General features: G+C 40.5%; 1 protein-coding gene across 5 annotated transcripts in view; it reads left to right on the top strand.

Annotated features, from left to right (window-relative positions):
• Positions 1 to 629: 629 nt before the first annotated feature.
• The window catches only part of whrna (whirlin a), a 157,900-nt gene continuing 139,370 nt past the window's right edge, over positions 630 to 19,159 (top strand). For all 5 annotated transcript variants that reach the window (XM_077497299.1, XM_077497296.1, XM_077497298.1 and 2 more), the window contains exon 1: positions 630 to 1,999. In XM_077497299.1, coding sequence (XP_077353425.1) covers positions 1,256 to 1,999 — 744 coding nt within the window. In that variant the 5' untranslated portion in view covers positions 630 to 1,255. The remainder of the gene's footprint in view (positions 2,000 to 19,159) is intronic.

The raw sequence follows: 19,159 nt of genomic DNA, 5'->3' as shown, positions 1-19,159 counted from the left end.
CCTTTGACGGAAAAAGACGTCAAATGATGCAATGCATTTTTGCTGAGCTGGCAGTTAATTTAGGAGAATAATGTCAGCTATAAGAATGATTTGTGGCAAATATGTGTTTTGTTCTGGCCCGAGAAGCTTCTGGTGTTCAAAAAATTCTGTCTAATCTGGAAAAAAAACAAAAAACGAGTTTTGTGTATTTTTTCAGTGGCTATCATTAGCTAATTTAGCTATTTCTGTTATTCAGTTCATGTTAGCAAAGCTATGGGAAATTGTTTTGAAGCCATAAACACCTCAGGCCCCCACCTATACTACAAACACTATACCAGCTACTTAAAGAGGGAAATTATTTTGTGCTTGTTTTGTGTAGGGGTGTGTGTGTTTTTGTAAAGTGTTGTCAACAAGTGAGTTGATAAAGATAAAGGGTCCAATCATTTCAGTCAAGACCAGTCTACAATAATGCCACCTGCATTGTGTAACACTAATTATGAGGCTCAGACGGGAGCTAATATTAGACACGCTTCTACTAATTGACAAGTCCTTTAAGCTTATCTTGCTGTCGTGCGTTCTCGTGCGCGTGCGCTGTGGGCTATAAATAATCCAATAGAGCCAAAAAACGACGTCACTTCCTCACAGGAGCGTCAGAGACCTGGGATCGAGCAGGCACCGACACACACATTCTCCACTCGGTCGCTGTAGTAACGCGTGGGAAGCGGAGGCAGCGAGCTGCAGCTCTCTTCAACCGATAATTGTAACCACCTGCCCACACGCTTCATTTTGGGTGGTGAAGTCATGACAGATAGTTATTTTTAAACGCCTTGACATTGTTTGGAACTACTGACGACAAAAGGAGCAGTACGCAAAAGCTGGAACTTTTTACAGGTGCTTTTCGCCTCATTTTCCAGTCAAGTTGCTCGGCGGTTTGGTGGCTTTTGCTGTTCGTTCCGCTTGGAAGCAGGTTGTTGACGAGGAGGCGGACACCAGAGAAGAGGCGACTCCGCTGGCCACCTGACCCACTGGAAAACAAGACGGCGGCTAATGACACTGCTACCATACCAAGGGGGCGAACTTTGCGCAAGGTTGTTGCTCGGCTAGCTCGTTAAGTTCTCTCCATTTCCTCGGAAAGTGCACTTTCATTCGCGTAGGCTAGCCTTGCTTGAGATCGAACCGGACTGCGCCCACGATGCCAAGCACCGGCGTAATCCCGAGGCAGGAGCCCGTAACGCCCGCGCTCTAACGTGGACCCGGTGTGGCGCCGCGACCCGGGATGAGCACCACCGACCTGGAGCGCGTGTCGCTCAGCTCCTCGGCCAACTCGGTGGCCTCGAGTGCGCGAACGCTCTCGGCCAACGTCAAGAAGCTTCACAACGCGCTCAACCTGCTGCTGAACGACTTCGAGAGGGAGCAGTTCATCCACTGCCTCAATGTCTACCACTCCAAGCGCAACGTGTACGACTTGGTGCAGACCCTCAACGTCATCCTCAACGCGCCCAGCAAGCGGCAACTTCTCCCCATGCTGCGGCTCGTCATCCCCCGCTCCGACCAGCTGCTTTTCGAGCAGTACACGTCGGAGGGCCTCTACCTGAAATCGGATTTAGTTGCAAGCAACGGTACCGCCGAGCCCCCGCCGGGCCACTTCCCCAGCGCCAGCCCGACTCCCCCGCCTCACTACTCGCAGGAAAACCCATCCGAGTTCCAGGTGGCGTTGCGCGGCTCACCGGATAGCTTCAGCACAAGCAGCGACGGGACAGCTCCGCTCGTACCGCTGCTCGGCAGGAACTTTATCCACGAGCCACCGGGCGAGTTGCGGCAGGTCACCATGAAGCGGCACAAGAGCAACGAGGGCCTGGGTTTCAGTATCCGAGGCGGTTCGGAGCATGGAGTGGGTATCTACGTTTCTCTGGTGGAACCGGGGAGCCTGGCAGAGAAGGAAGGTCTCCGGATCGGGGACCAGATCATGAAAGTCAACGATAAAGTCTTTGACAAAGTCTCGCATGCTGAAGCAGTTAAGGTAATTGTTTTTTCTCTCTCTCTCTCTCTCAAATGAGTTAATGTTTATTAAATGGTCCAACAAGGCCAATTGAAGGTATTTAATTAGGCTGTTGTCGGCGATGAATTGTTGATTGGTTGTTGATGTCATGCAACCACACAAGTTCAATGGACTAGTGTTGGAAACGTCTGTGCTGGCTTGGCTGTTGGAAAGATGGTTTGTGGACATTAGGAGTGTGCTAAAAAAAAATCGATACGGCAACATATCGTAGCGGGCCTCATTACAATACACATATCGATACACAGGCGTCAGAATCGATATTGCTTGTTAACTTTTGCAGCTTACATTGCACCTAAAAAATAAAAAAGCGTCTTTGAAGGTAATTGCCTTCAATTAATGCAAAAATAGCTCACCAGTGATTGGACACTGTCTTGCAGAGGAAGAATATCAACATTTATTTACTTATAAACTTAACATGGCATGTGTCTTAATGTACCAATTTTTGTATATTTTGTTTAAAAACGAAATAGAATGTGTTACATGAAAAAAAAGGTGTTTATTTCCCCAAATATTTCAAATAAGCACATTTTAGAGCTGTAATTTTAATACTTTGATATTTTTGCTCATATCGGCTCATGCATATTAATACATTTTCCCGGTGTGTCTGTGAAAGCTGCTCCTTGCTCTACAATGCGTACACATTTAGACCAGGCATGCCACTTGATTGTAAGCCACATGAGCTGCTAACAAAAATATTTTTGTCAGTCAGCATAACAAACATATCCTTTAGGTATACATATGACTGTTATTTTAAAATGCAAGTAAACTAATGTAATATTCCGTAATACGTATCGCCTTGAAGATCAAGTATTGGGATACATACGTATTGCGATACGTATCGTATCGTGAGGTTGGCGGCAATACCCAACCCTAGTGGCCATCCATTCATCCATCCATCCATCCATTTTGTGTACTGTACATGGTGGCAGGTAGCTGGAACCTATCCCAGCTGACTTTGGGTGAAGGCAGGATACATACAAACATCTATCACCAAGTGAGAACTGGTGCTCCATGCTGCTTTCACTGAAGTCATACGAGTGTGTGGATACACTTATGTGTGACTAAGTCCGTGCAAAGCCCATGAAAAGCAAGTCTTGGACCACTTAGGCCCAAGCCACTTGTCTATTAGTCCATGAGCATAAAGACAGCCCATTAGCAAATGAGGTGATGAAAGAGTGTGGCTGTTTTGTGTGCAGTGCTGCTGATTGATTTAGAAGGAGCCAGTGTTACTAACTTGGCTTCAGGTGTCTTATTTTCTTATATTATCTGTTTCTATGCCTACATCCTCCTTAATGACCATTTGTTGTTATTGATTTCACGATTATTACAGTACTGTTTTACATCCATTTAAACCCGTGGAAAATAGTCTCATAATATGGATTCTGTGTGCTTTATAAAGACTCGGGGAACTTGTTAGCCTGGATTTTCCATCCATTCATTTTCTATAGTGCTTCTTAGGGTCATGGTTGAACTGTAGTCTATCCCAGTAGAGTTTGGGCAATAGACAGGCAGGGTACATAATAACATGTAGTACAACAACCATTCAACATTTACACCTCCAGTATGTGCCATTTTGAGGTTTCATTCTCCCTTCCATACATGTATTGCATGTTTTTGGAATGTGGAAGCACGCACACAAGCACAGGGAGAACATGTACAACTCCTGAGTCATGATCTGAGGCCAGAACCTTTCATCTGTTCGGGAGACGTGCTAACCACTTGCCCTCCGTGTTGCCAAGCTAAGATTTGATATGACACAAATGCACTACTACTTGGACAGCACAACTACAGCACAACCATTTCTTTTTTTCTTTTTTCTTTTTTCTATTTTCTTGACCTTATACAAGCCTGGCCATCCCGCAGTTCGTGAGCCGCATGTGGCTCTTACAGCCCTCTTCAAACTGAACTTTGACTGAAATTGACAATACTTTTAAAGCATTGGTACTAACAAATAAGATAAATTAAGAGTAGTTAAACATTTTTTAACATTATGTTTACATTCAAAGCACAATATAAAAAAATGATGAGCTGAGAAAGTTATTAAAACATTTTTTTACTCAACAGTGCGACAAATGTAAACTAGTGAACACAGTGAACGGAAATTTACCACTCAAGAATAATGATTACATCTAAAAATGAAAACCTTAAATTTAAATAAAATTATGATCATACATATGGTGTTAGCATCATTGCTACTTGTAAACATGTATGCTTCAACACTGACACTTGACTGGTGCTTTGGTCTGGTAGCTGCACCGCTAGATAGTGGCTAAATTGCTAATGTTTACATGGGCAAACCCAGCTCACATTATTTAATGCTTTCCACATTAATCACTTGGGTGGTACTTATTCAAATGATTCAACAGGATGACAAAATGGCTTCATTTACTCGCTTTGGCGATACTGCCACAAAATCGATGGTAAGGAACATCTCTTGTGAGAATAGTTTAATCTTTGGGATGTATTGCAAAATCATGGATGTCTATTAGATGTGCATTTAGCTCTGTCCTTCTCAAATAGGGGTGGCACGGAGCGATGCTAGGTGCCATGACCCCAGGGAATGTGTTTTTTCTCGTACTAGAATAAAGTGTAGTTGCATATCCATTGGAGTAGGTGGCAGTGTCAGAGAGTGCACAAGGAGTATTAGCTCCTCTGAAATATTTGCTTCCTGCTGGGGGCATAACAAAAATAATTGAAAATCACTGGATTAGCTGCCAGTTTGATCATTGTTTACTAGCTTCTTATTCTGACTTCCTGTTTACTTCAAGTTGCAAACCAAAGTGGAGGAGGAAACTCTTGACTCTGATTGGCTGTTGTCATGCACGTTTCTGCCAGGTCTGATTGAGGTTCAGAATCACTCATGGCTCTAAGATATATCAATGACAATATCATGATTCTTGATCATATAATAACCCAGCCCTACATATATTATGCCGTTTTGTTCACAAATCGGAGACACGAGTTCTTTGCACTGATGTTTTACCGTGGGCCTTGCTTTTTACCACAGACACACCGTAGAACACTTTGGCCTGCTAGTGAACAAACAGGTATTTGTGCGACTTAATTAGCTTCACTTAAGCTCTGCAACTTTCGCGAGGTAGAGCTGCTGTGGCTGCATGCTAACGAAAACAGGAAGTGACCTAATCATGGTCAAGTCAAACATAAATTCTACTCTTTTTAATTTACTTGCAAACTAATTATTAATGAGTATATAGTCCTACTAAGCATACAAAGATAATAGGAAAATAAAAACAATGCACATAAACAAAATAAGTTTGCGCACCATAGTAACCTTTGTATTACAATTACTGAAACACCAGCTCCTCCTACTGGTGAAACACAAAACCCCAACTGCTTCATCCATCCATCCATCCATTTTCTTGACCGCTTATTCCTCACAAGGGTCGCGGGGGCTGCTGGCGCCTATCTCAGCTGGCTCTGGGCAGTAGGCGGGGGACACCCTGGACTGGTTGCCAGCCAATCGCAGGGCACACAGAGACGAACAACCATCCACACTCACAAGCACACCTAGGGACAATTCCGAGCGCCCAATTAACCTGCCATGCATGTCTTTGGAATGTGGGAGGAGACCGGAGTACCCGGAGAAGACCCACGCGGGCACGGGGAGAACATGCAAACTCCACCCAGGAAGGTTCGAGCCTGGACTCGAACCGGAGACCTCAGAACTGGGAAGCGGACGTGCTAACCACTCGACTACCGTGTCGCCCCCAACTGCTTCAACCGTTACATATATTGCCCTTTGGAAGGTAATCGTTGGGGGTGGGGGGGTACTTGTATATTCTGTATATGCTCTGTTACAAAAAGACAAAACAAAATATAACAAAAACGTTTAAATGGGTACTAGGATGTGGACCAATGGTTGGAGACCACTGAATTAAATGCAATGCTTAATAATTTTGACTTCTTTTGTTAGCATATGTTAATTGAAGTTTAAGGGAGTCGCCACATCTCAACTCTCACCTAAGGTGCCACATTGATTAGTATTTTTAGCATTTAATAGATGTATTGAAGGCTTCAAATAATCAGCGGCACTTCAGTTCACTCCATACAACGGTCATCCAAGAATTTCCAAATGGGACTGAACTTCGCCAGTACAAGCTCACTCATTTTAAAAGGTCAGACTGAAAAGTACAAGTTGTTCCCAAAATTGGTGAAGCGCTTGCATCAACTTGCTTTGAACATTGCATGGGCTTAAAATGCATTCAGACAGTTTGTCAAAGCATGTGAAAGAGAGGTAGAGAGTGAGGGGACGGGATGGGGGTGGTTTAAATGTGTCAATGTGTATGATGTGGCTCCTTGCACACAGTAAACATTGCGGCTCTTCGTCTCTGAATGGTTGACCACCCTTGCTATAAACATTGAACCTCAGTAGCATCTTGTGTCAGTAGAAAATTAACGCCCCCTCAGCATTTGTTGTTATGTCAGCACATTTTATTCACGGATGTGTTTTCGAATCATTTAGATTTTCACAAGATATTTAATCAATGAATCATGTATGAATAGGTTTCAGCATACAGTGTTTTCTTCTGGATGGCTGTCTCAGTATTCCGTATTTGATATGATTGACCTCTCCTGACTGACTTGTTCTTTCTGTAGGTAAACAGTGCAGTGACAGTGTCGAAGAAGAGCCAATAGCACTATCAGATATTCGGCTTCACAAAAGTAATAATGCACAGTTTGGATTGACATTGTCTGAGACTTTTTACCTTCATGTTTCATATTGTGGCTTTTGTTTGCAACGGTGAGAATTGCATGGCATAATAATGAGAGGTGTTTCTTATATTTCGATGCATGAGAGTAATGGTTTCTGTGCCTGTGCTCCTGTGATAAAGTCGATTTCATACTGTATAAGGCGGCGTACTAATATAACAGAATTAACCGTACGCGTTCTATTCTGTTCATGCGGTTTTCTTCACATTTCTAAAATGGTTTCTCATCTTTGAATCCAAAGCAATTGATTACAGCTGCTGTAAATGCTCTATTTGGGAGTAAATGAGGTTTCCAAAACGGGTGCATTTTACATTCCATTTCTCAGCAATGTCTGAGATGTGTCAGAAGTAGGAAAGGGTATGAAGAAGTGTGTAAAGCATTATTCTGCATCTCTATAAATGTAATTCATGTTCTGAAGTCCCTTTTTTCTGCCAATCCTCATCTTTGCGTTTGCTCACCGATTATGTAAAATGTGTCAGCATAAAACATTCCACTCCCACATACTTCTAACTTTACCTGGCACTTCAGAGGCTTCCTATTTATTTCAGTATTTGCGTCACTGCTACATATTTTACCACACAGTCACAACTGTGTTTGGCCTATTGCTGTCAGGTACTGTACAGTATGCAACCATTGTTGTTTTCTTACTGCTGTTATTGGTCTGGCAAGGCTGGCAGCCTGCCAAAAGAGAGGCTCTGCCTGTGATAAAATCTGTCTGGAGGTCATTAATTTTCAAGTTCACTCATTTTTTATTTATTTTTTTCACATCTTCTCAGTTTAGACTAAATGTTCTTACCGGCGTTTACAACTACACACATTTTAACCTCTTAAAATCTGACTTCAAGCAAATGTTGTCCTCTCAGCTCTGAACCCCCTGGAGAAAATGTAACATGTCCATCATGTTGCATTTTACATCTTGGATTGCAATATGCAATACCCTGTAGGTTTTCAATCAGGTTTTATTAATAACATCACACATACACCCGTTTGTGTGATAGACAAGGTTTTATAGCTTCAAGAGTTTTCAGCTCAGCTTGTGTCATCTGTACAATGTACTTTGTTGTAACAGTCAACAGACAAACCAGAGGCATTTGGTTCTTGTGCAATAAGTTTGTCTTGAAAGGTAGAAGTGGAGCCACACACAAGAACAATGTCGACAATGAATGACTCAGTATATAGCAAAAATAATTGCAAAAAATGATATTTATATTATTGTGTTAAGACTCAGGAATTTACTACAGTATTCTAATCTACAGTATTCACTTTCTTCTTCTTCTTCTACTTCTTTTACTTCTACTTCTTTTTCCTCACACTTTTCTGACACACTACTCCTTCCACATTGTTCGTCCGATTCTCAGTCTTCCAACTTCAACATATTCCAAAAATTCATGCCATGGGTGCTTGCATTTTTTTTCTTCATTCCAAAAATTCACATTTTACCCATAGTTACCTGGTTTCCACTCCACAATTCTCCATTCATTTCTAATGGCAGATTCAACACATTTACATAATTCCTTTGAAATTCAAAACATTCAGCTCATTCAATTCGCTTGAGAAGGATTTTCAACATTCCAAATGTACTCGCTTACCAAAAAATGAAAATCGGAATCAACATTTTCACCTTTAAAATCCCACAACAAAACACAAATTAAACTTTACCCTTGTTTTTCTCCTCTAATTTCTATTTTTTTTTTTTTCACCGATTGAATCTAGTCCAACTTTGAACCGTTCAGTTTATCTCTATGCCAAAATTATAAACTCAACATCTTCACTATGACATTAACCTTGCCAGCAAGCTAAATTCTCATTGTATTTAGGTCAGACCAGTCTGGCGTTGTTTAGGGTGGGACATACAGCTGTGACGAAACCAGGAAGTGTTGACGCCGGAGGAAACAAACAAACCTAACATGGACGAATGGATGCTGCAATTAATTCTATTCTCGCAAAATTACTCACCGTTTCCTTGTTGAATGTTGGACAGCGAGAGGCGCTTCAAGCATATTATTTGGTAGAGATGTTCGGGTTTTTTTGTTTGTTTTTTTTCCCCCCTTTTTTCCTACGACGAGACCGAAGACATTTTCATCCATTGCCGTGATTGGTCAAAACAAACGTGCACACGATGCTGCATCATTCGTCCAATCAGCAGGAGTATTGGACAGTAAGTCCTTCTTTCCCGAACGGATCTGCCGAGTGAAGTTCCAGATAATGTGAAGAACTCCCTTGAGTGACTCAATTATCAGTCTGGCTATTGGCAGGTTACCATTACATCCATCCATCCATCCATCCATCCATTTTCTTGACTGCTTATTCCTCACAAGGGTCGCGGGGGGTGCTGGCGCCTATCTCAGCTGGCTCTGGGCAGTAGGCGGGGGACACCCTGGACCGGTTGCCAGCCAATCGCAGGGCACACAGAGACCAACAACCATCCACACTCACACGCACACCTAGGGACAATTCGGAGCGCCCAATTAACCGGCCATGCATGTCTTTGGAATGTGGGAGGAGACCGGAGTACCCGGAGAAGACCCACGCGGGCACGGGGAGAACATGCAAACTCCACCCAGGAAGGCCGGATACCATTACATTACCCACAAAAAAATCACTTTCCCCCTGTTTTTCTCCTTTTAATTTCTACATTTTTCAACTGATTCTCACCATTCTAACTTCAACATATTCCAAATATTCATGCCTACCAGGCTGCATTTTTCTCATTCCAAAAAATCATGTTTCCATAATTCGATTTTTATTCACCCAAAATTCCCATTAATTCCCAACACCGTTTCAAATTGAAATTCAAAACTTTAATCTCATTCACATAAAATGTATTATTATTATTATTATTATTACTGAAAGCTTTCTGGACTAGATGAGGAGTTTGCTTGTGATTGAAAGTCAAAGCTAGCAATAGAAGTGGTTACACTGTTTTGACTGAACATCTTAATGGCTCCCACAAAATTCAAATCAGTAATACATTTGTTTGGGAAGGACGAAAAGACGCAGAAGTTGTATGCTAATACTGAAAACAATGTAAAGCAATATGGTTCCAGATGAAAATGGTGCATGTACAATGTCATGAGAAAGTATTTGCCCCCCATCAATTTTTTTTTTTTTTATTCACAGTTTCCACACTTTAATATTTAAAATCAAATAAATATAAATGTCAGACAAAGGTAACCTATGTAAACATAATTGCAGTTTTTAAGTGGTGATTTGTTTTATTAAGGAAAAAAAAACATTGAAAGTTATGAAACCCTGTGTACATCCGTCAAATCAGGAATTTACTGTGGCTAATCATATTTCTCAGTTTATTTCCATTTTCCAATGACCACACCCTAGCCTGATTACCTCCAGACCTGTACAGTCAAGAATTTGCCGAAATAGAGCTTACCTGACAAAATGAAGTCATCCAAAATATCTCAAAAAGCTGCAACAAATTGTCATGACTACAAGAAATTCAAGAACATATGAAAAAGTCAGTCTGGAAAGGGTTATAAAACCATACCTTATGCTTTAGAACTCCAGTGAATTATAGTGACTATTTGCAACAGGAGTGGTCAGCCTACAGAAATTACCCCAAGATTATAGCAACATCTCATCCAGGAGGCTACAAAGGAACCTGGGACAATGCCTAAAGAACTGCTGGCCTCCCTCACTTCGGTTATGGTCACTGCTCATGACTCAACAATAAGGACGAGACATGGCAGATATGCAAGGTGAAAACCACTGCTGACCAAACATGGGTGGGTTGTGTGATGCTCTAGCTCTGTTTTGGTAATTCGGGACCCGGATGACTTGCTGTGATTGATGGAACCATGAATTCAGCCCTTTTCCAGAAAATTCTGAGAGAAAATGTTTGGCCATCAGTTTGTGACCTCATGCTGAAGCGCATTTTGGTCCCGCATGACTCACACCTCTGCAAATTGGTCATGAGTGCAGAAATACTAATCACTAATTAAATCAGTAATTAACCCAGCATGTCTCATTCCACAAACAACAAACTTTAATTTTATCCCAGTGGATATCACACTAAGAGCTGTTTCTGTAGAACAGTTGCACACTATTAATTGCAACCACAGGAATATACAGTACTTTATGGAAAGTATATTCTCAGACAATAGACTACAGGGGATAAACAAGTCTGAATTGAGCTCTCATGATTTGAACTCCTGGCTTATTTGTCAAAGAAAATGTCACATTTGAATAAGATTCTCAATGGATTTATGCCATTGGGACACCACAAATGCCTGATTCAATTTCCTCAACTCAAAAAACTTCATCACTTCTATAATACTATACTTTTTTTTTTTTTTTTTCACATTTCTTTTGAATTGATCCCCTTTTTCACCTGGGTAAGGTAACTTATACACTCGGTTGTCACCTTACCTGCATGTGTATTAAGGCATTTCAAGAATCAAGTTCAACAATTATACTTAACTGAATCCTCTTTATGCAGCAATTTGTTATTGGCAAACCCAAAGAATGCAACAATAAAACACTTCTAGAATTAAACAAGTGGGAGAGAAAGTACTTTAATGACTAAATGAGCTGTTCTGTTGCTGATTTAACAATTCTATTAAGAATATTTATTTGCTATGCTGTTATACTGTTAAAATTAACAACTGTAAAGAGATCCACCTCCTGGTGTTCTTAACAAATGATGCTCTTGCTTTTGACATGCTGCATGTCGGAGTATATTGGGATTTGGCACATCGTGCAGTATTTGTGTGACGGTTCAATACAATGGAATTGGAGGAACATCATAGCCAACAAAAGCTGAGACACGAATTTAATTGATGGATGAATTGGGAAAATTAACAATCAATTAGTTAATCTTGCTTACCTAATATATCATTGTGGCTCTTTGTTTAGCATGTCATTATGCCATTTTATCATTTACTCTATTGATTTACATTACATTGATTTACATTGCATACATTTAATTGCATTTTCATGGATTGTATGCTTCTTTTGCGACCCTTTCCCAAGTTTTTGCCACATTTTCCAGTTGTTTTGGGGGTTGCTCACTTCAGTTTCATCGTTTAAAAAGCATGCTGGAATTGGAATCGGCCAGTCTCAAACGTCTCATGAAGTAATTTATTATATTTTGCATTCTGCTATGGGTCATTATCTTGCTGCACGATGGAGGCTTTGTCAATCTGTTTGGTTGTATCTTTTTTTTTTTTTTTTTTTAAATTGGCAGACTTTCGAGTTTTCATTTTTGCTGCTGCCATCACGTTCATCAGTGAAGATTAATGAACCTGTCCCAGAGCAAGCCATGCAAGCCCAAGTCATGACATTACCACCACTGAGTTTCTTAGATGAGCTGATGTTTTGGATTATGAGCAGATCTTTTTCCCCCTGAAGCTTTACCCTTTCCGTCACTTCAGTAAAGGTTATCTTTGTGTTAGAAGAACATAAAACTCTTCCCTGCCCCACAATTATTAAAGCATGACACTGTAATTTTTGGGCAAATTCCAGCCTGGCCTTTGTAATCTTCTCGCTAATGAATGGATTGCCGCTTCTGGTGCAGTCCCTGTTCATTAGTCTTCCACAATCACTAAATTGTGAACCTTTCACTCTTTTACTCTGGAGGTTGTTGCTGATGACACGAATGGAAGATATTTTAGGGGTTCTGTACTGCTCTAAAAATGTTGCTTTCATCAGCTTCTGCACTTATCCTTGATCTGGTCATGCTGTTATTCAGCGCACCAGTAGTCCCTTTCTTCTTCTGGACCTTACAACTGCTTATATTGGCTATAACGAATGACTGTATAGCAATGATTGATTTTTACATCTTTACTAAACATCAGAATTGTTTATTTTTGATCAGTGCTCTGTTTTTCTAAACTGACAATAGCCAGATTGATAATGTTAAGGTTCCGGTGCGACCGGAAAGTGGATCCCAGAACACAGAGGAGTAAGCGAGAGGTTTTATTCACAAAAACACGTGAATATGAACATAAAGCGCTGGACACAGCCAGGAAAAAGGTTAACAGAAAGTGCTTGCAAATTGCAAGGAGGGAAATTAACACAACACAAAAAGACCCGAAGGCTACAAACCGCAAACACAAGAAAGCAACAACTTACTATAGCTATGAAACACGCCACATAAAGTGGGAACAAAAAGAGACGTAGCAAAACTTACGTAGATGAAAATCGAGAATATTGGAAATATAATAATTAGCGAAGGCGAAAAACAGTAGAAACACTAGACGATGGCTGTGAGCAGACGGAGCAACGACCCGACAGTGGCTGCAAGGAGTCCCAGTCCTTATGAAGGCCTAATAGGTGATGCACTGCAGGTGTGGTGCAGGGGACACGCCCCTCTCATTAATCAGGCACTGTGAGACAAGGAAAACACACTGAGAGCCCAGCAACATGACAGATAATTGTGATTCACTCAAGGGAGTTCTCCACAATATCAATCTGTGAATCCTGTCAGATCAGAATTATTTGCCAGTGGTTTGTATCGCTGAAAATCAGCCAGCTCGGTACAAGATGTATTCTTGGGAGTTTGTGAACTCACAAATAGCATGAGAATTCAGCTTGCAGAGCAAGGTTATTTTTTTCACCCATTCTCCAGTGCTCTTACTTACACAAAAAATGGGTGGCTTCAAGTCTTATCTTGTATGTATGTATCAAAACACACATTAATATTTAAAGGAGTACTGTGGAGTTGGTCATGTTTTTACTCATGGCTGCCACCTCTGGCCTAAAGCTTAACTGCAGCCTCTGTGTAAAGACCTATGCATGGCATCACTACGCCCCTCCCCCCTCAAGAAACTGGCGTGTTTGGGGCGAACACTCCACATTGAAGGGAAGATACAAGCTGATAGGCGCAGTATTTGTTAAAAAGTCTGGGGTCGTTGTACTCATCTGGGCATTAGTGGAGCATGCATGGTGTAGAAAAGGCTTTTAATATTACCTTTTTGAAATACAATGCATTGTGTAGGCTACATTATTTATTTCTTTATTTATTTGTACATTTTAAAAAATAGTTTTAGTTGTTTAGTCGTAAAACAGCGAAAACATTATTTTACATTTTCTTTCTTCTTAAATTTTGCATAATGTAATCATAGAGCTGATCTGACTTGCAAAGAGCTCCAGTCTTGGCTCAAAGCACTTTCTCCCAGAATAAGCATCTCAGTCATGTTTCTGACTTGGTTTGTTTTATATTTTCCTTGCTGATCACTGGTGGGCAGAGGCAGGGTACACATTAGAACACAATTTCCTATATAGTGCCCTACTGAGGTGTGACACCATTTTGTAGGGGTGTTCCAGTGTCCGAATGTCCAGGGAATGTAAAATGTAGGACACTCTTGGGATTACCAACATGGCAGTCCCGCGGCTTCAAAAGTCTCGGCCTATGGTGCTATAATTATGTAAGTTCCTTTTGGACCAGATAAGATTTATTCAATTAGTTATTTTAATTCAGCGATTCCATGTCCATTCTTTGGATAATTTGAATTTTATTCAAAGACAAAAAGCATCGGGGGAAAAAACAATTGGGAGCTTCAATATCCCCAGGGTTGTTAAGAAGTTGTTTGTCTTTTCGAAGGCAGAAAGATCAGCTGGCTGCAGTGCGTCAATTAGCCGTCTACAGGGCGACGCGCAGTGATACGAACAAACTGAAAAGTAGTGGCTGGCGGTAATGGCGTTTGACTTTTTTTTCAGAAAAGGAGTATTGTGATGCAAATGTATCACACTTTTGAACACAAATTGTTTTTAGAAGAAAAACTCTTTATTTCCGAGACCCCAGCCAGCTTTCTGGTGACACAAGGAGAGGTAGGACTCAGACGCAGGATAAAGGTAGGCCACCAAGGCAACAGGTTTATTTCCGGCCAACAGCTGTCTCCTCTCAAACTGAGAGGAGAACGGGGAGTCAAAAAAGTGGAGAACAAAAAGCGCTCCACTGGGGAGGAAAAAAACAGGCAAAAGGTACAGGGGACAACAAAAAGCGCTCCGCTAGGGAGGAAAAAGGGCTCAAGGCACAAGGGGTAACTAAAGGCGCTCCGCTGGGGAGGAAAAGGCACAAAAACAAGGCAAAATGACAAGGACATGAGGACTGTGGGACGCTTCCATGCACTGACTGTGACACTTCAGCAACGGAGGTGAGAATGCAGATGGCTTTTATGTGTGGCTTGATTGGTGGCAGGTGGTGATAATCATGGGCGGGGACCGGTAATTAGGGAGCGGCAGGAAGGGCAAGTGAACTGGGGTGAGAGGAGAGTTAGACTTTCAAAACAAAATGGGAAACATGGACACAAAAATAAAAGCATGGGGCGCCACGCCGGTGGCGGCGTGACAGCTGGACTATTTTCCTCTCTTCCACCGGACCAGAACTGGTGTCACAGAACGCTGTCAGGGGTAAGTCAGTGCTGATCGCACACACGGGAGGTGAGGATCAAATTGAGATTCATGTTAAAAAAGCCGAACCATCCCTTTAAGGCAAACGTGTGCTGCCCAGTATCAGACAGTTTGGTTTCTGCTGCAGGTCAGGTTAAAAAATGGACATGAATAGCAAAGAACAAAACATCATGATCTTATTGTTCTAAAGCGTGATATAGATCCTATCAAAGATCTATGGAAGTATATTTAAATCATTCATTTTTGAGAAAGCACCCTTCAAACTTGAGACAGCTGGAGCAGTTTATGGAGATCCCCAAGATGATTAAAACCCAAGGGCTGACCTTCCAGCTGTGGATTGAACTGTTGCTGTTGAAACGAGTTTCTGTGTAAAATAAAAGTAAATGTTAAATGTGCATGGGGATGTGTGTCCATCCATTTTAAACCAACAGGAACAGGAAGTAAAAGTGTATCTATAACAATTCCGATCATGTAATTATTCTGATGCAAGGTAACTCATGTAAAATTCTCAATAATGCAGGGAAACTGTTTTTTTTTTTTTTTTTTTTTGTTTTTTTTTAAAGTTCGGTCTGACAACTGTTTTCAACTTGTTTTCCAATCTAAAACTCATCTCGGTTTTTCACCATCACGTCTAGTTTTATGAGCTATAGGGTTTTATTAATATGAAGTACTAAATTTGCATGTATGTAAATAAAACACTAAGATGGAATACTTACAAGCATTAAAAAAAAAAAAAAAAAGCATAAAATGAACTCGCAATGGTATGCCCGTGGTTACAAATTTAAGAGAAAAGTCAGCACTAATCCTCTTACTTCCTACAATATGTTAGCTGTCTGCAGATATTGATAGTACTGACCTATTGGGAGCTACACACCTCTCACCGCAATTACGGCTGCACAAACAAGTTGTCACATAGCTCTAAATGAGTCCAGTCGTAATCAGATCTTCCTACTACAGTCATACTACAGCTAATCAGTGGAATTTTGCTGATCTGGAGAGAAATCTGTGAAGAAAAACAACTTGACTTGCTAGGAAAAGAACTGACTGCAATTTTTGAATCAGCATGCCAATTTTAGTTTTAATCAGCATAAAAATGTAAATAGTCATCAGATTTTTATTTTTTTCCCAGATGGTTCCCCAGTGTAATCAGGATAGTCTTTATTGGCTAAGTATGTTAACACTTTGTCTTGGTAGTTGGAGTCACCCAAGTACCATTGAGGGGGGGGATAATAATAATACTATACATTCAGGACTTTTGTAATGAATTGTTTGGCCTTGGCAATGGCTCTACAATCAAAGCCTGATTTCAATGTAGTTTCCTTGATGCTGCTGGCTGATACAATGTAGTGAACAGACTGAAGTGCAAGCTTGCATTCTGGGGTTGTGTTTACATACGCATATTGGTCTGTATCGACCACACGGCAGCTGATTCGACAACGTGAGTTGCTTTTGCTGAAGCGCCAACTGAAGGTACCACAAGCGCACTGCACAAATGTTAGATGACCAAGAATCATACACACAAATTCTCTTTATTGGCAGCCCACTGATGCTACTAACTAACATGTTGTTCTGAATATTGCCAATTAGAAGACTGGCTTCTGAAAATAATGACCTGCAGTTAGGTCCCAACCACTGACCGACAAAATGTCCACTCAGCTAGATTTCAAGACATTTGAAAAAAAATTCAGCATCTATGCAAGCTAACTGTCATCTCAGATAATCGAGTGTGTGACACACTATGTCGATCTGACATGATTACATGTAGTCTGTGATTATAAATCCTATTGATAATATTCTGAAACAAAAATTGGGAGGTGGCTGATTGTGGTGAAATGAACATCAAAGCTCTTTTCCAAAATGCAAAAAATAATAAACAATGAATTAATTGCCTCAGTCTGAACATGTTCAGCACAAAATATTACATTTGGCTTTTAATAGTTGTGGAAAAGATTTCTTCTGTTTTACAAGCATACAGTACAGATGGACATTCTTGTAGTTAGCGCACCGCTTGCCAAAAATGTGACATCTGTGACACTTTCCTGCATGAAAGAGCTTCACATTTCCAAGGCTCACCTGTGCAATAATCAAGGCCTTTAAACTTTACAGTATGTCTCACCTGCCAGATACATGGATCATTTCATTAAAGGTGACATGCTCACTACAGACATCATCAAACCAGTGAACCGTCTGAGAGATAGGAGTCATTTGTTTGCATGTGGAGGGTATCACATACTTTATGGAAAAATAGGAGCAAAATGTATTTCATATTTGAACTAATGGGACCAATTCATCCATTCAGGGTCACAGACTAGCTAAATTCTATTTTAGCTTACACCAAGCAAAGTATTTACAGTACTGTATATTGAAACTAAAAAGTAAGCAAATTAATATTGAACAAAAATTAACTGGTGCAAGAGGTTACTGAAATGGGTTGTTTTTGAATTGTGGTCCAACAGAATTATTACAAAACAATAACAAATGAAACTGGCCTGTAGACATTATGATACCACTCTTAGCCTAATGTGTTATGGAAAAACATTTTATAGGCACTCGCTGGAATCCATCAATGTGTATAACTCAATGAGACTTCTGCATATGTCGACAACAATTTGGCCCACTCTTGGTGAGCTAACTGCTCCAGCTGTTTCAGGTTTAAAGGGTTTCTTCTCCAGATTGCAAGTTTCAGCAACATCCACAGATGTTCAATCAGATTTTAATCAGGGTCACTAACTAGAAGGGCTCTTGGAAATATTCGGATGTTTTGAGCTGTGTGATTTGGGGCCATTTATCCTGTTGGAGGACCAAAGACTTTTTGCTCCTCGGCAGTTGTGAGATCATTTGTTCACTTTGTTTCACAGTAGGTACAGTGTTCTTTTCTTTGTATGCTTTATATTTGTGTCTGCAAACAGAGCTGATGTGACCTGCGTTTAAAGAGCATTCATCTAGAAGCTTTGTGACTGGTTAATATGCATTTGGCTCAATTCTACTCGCATCAGTTTCAAGTTATGTTATTGTCTGTTGTGGGGGTTTCTATGTTTTTGGTCCAAGATACCAGAATTTCCATGTTAGCTTTTCACAACTGAGGTTGAATTCTTAATATACAGTCAAATCTCGGTTTTCAAACATAATCCGTTCCAGAAGGCTGTTCTGAAAGCGATTTGTTCGAAATCTGAAACACGTTTTCCCATTAGAATTAATGTAAATAATTTTAATCCGTTCAAAGTCTAAAACTTTTTCTAAGTTTTTTTTTCTTTTTTCTATTTTACACCATAAACTGCACTGTATACTATTTACCATAAACAGAAAAGGGTAGAAATAGTTTTATTTAGATATCCTATCTAAAATTATGAAAAAAAAACCCGAAATGCAAACATTTCTTTTTTTAAATTCAATAGTTCTGAGCAATACTTTCCTCCTTTCTTCACCAGCTTTACCACTTGCACTTGCTTTCTTTGGACCCATGATTAGGGGCTAATACACGATACAAAACTAGAAAGAAAAAAAAAAAGATTTGCGTAAATAACAATGAACAGGTCTGCTCCAAACGAACTTTGAACACGAATGTGCTCCGGAGGAAGCATTCGAGTGAGTCGCATTAAGGTACGCTCGGCTTTTTCTACCGAGTGAGTCGCGTTCCGGTACGCCCTTTTTTCAGTTTGGTCGAGAGCCGATTTTTTTTTTGGACGAGTTCTGAGACATAAAATTCTTGAATTTTCTGGTTGAAAACCGATTTGGTTGAGAACAGAAGCGTTCGAAAACCGAGGTTTGACTGTAATAGTAAAGTCTCATTTGAAATGAAAGTATGCTTAAAAGTGTAAATGCATTCATTTCTTCTGGTTGGTACTGCTGCTAGAAAGGAAGGAGGAAGTGCTAGGAAGTGTTGAATATTTGTAATATGGGCAGTAAACATCTGCAATTAGCATTGACAGTTGACAGCATTCCTAATTGCCAAATTAGAGGTGGAAGTGCTGTTGAGTGTTACGGGTGAGTGGAAAACAATGGAAAGAAAAAGAAAATCAATGA

The sequence above is a fragment of the Festucalex cinctus genome, chromosome 15 (assembly GCF_051991245.1).
Source record: "Festucalex cinctus isolate MCC-2025b chromosome 15, RoL_Fcin_1.0, whole genome shotgun sequence".
NCBI lineage: Eukaryota > Metazoa > Chordata > Actinopteri > Syngnathiformes > Syngnathidae > Festucalex > Festucalex cinctus.
This window is presented reverse-complemented; position numbering and strand designations above follow the sequence as displayed.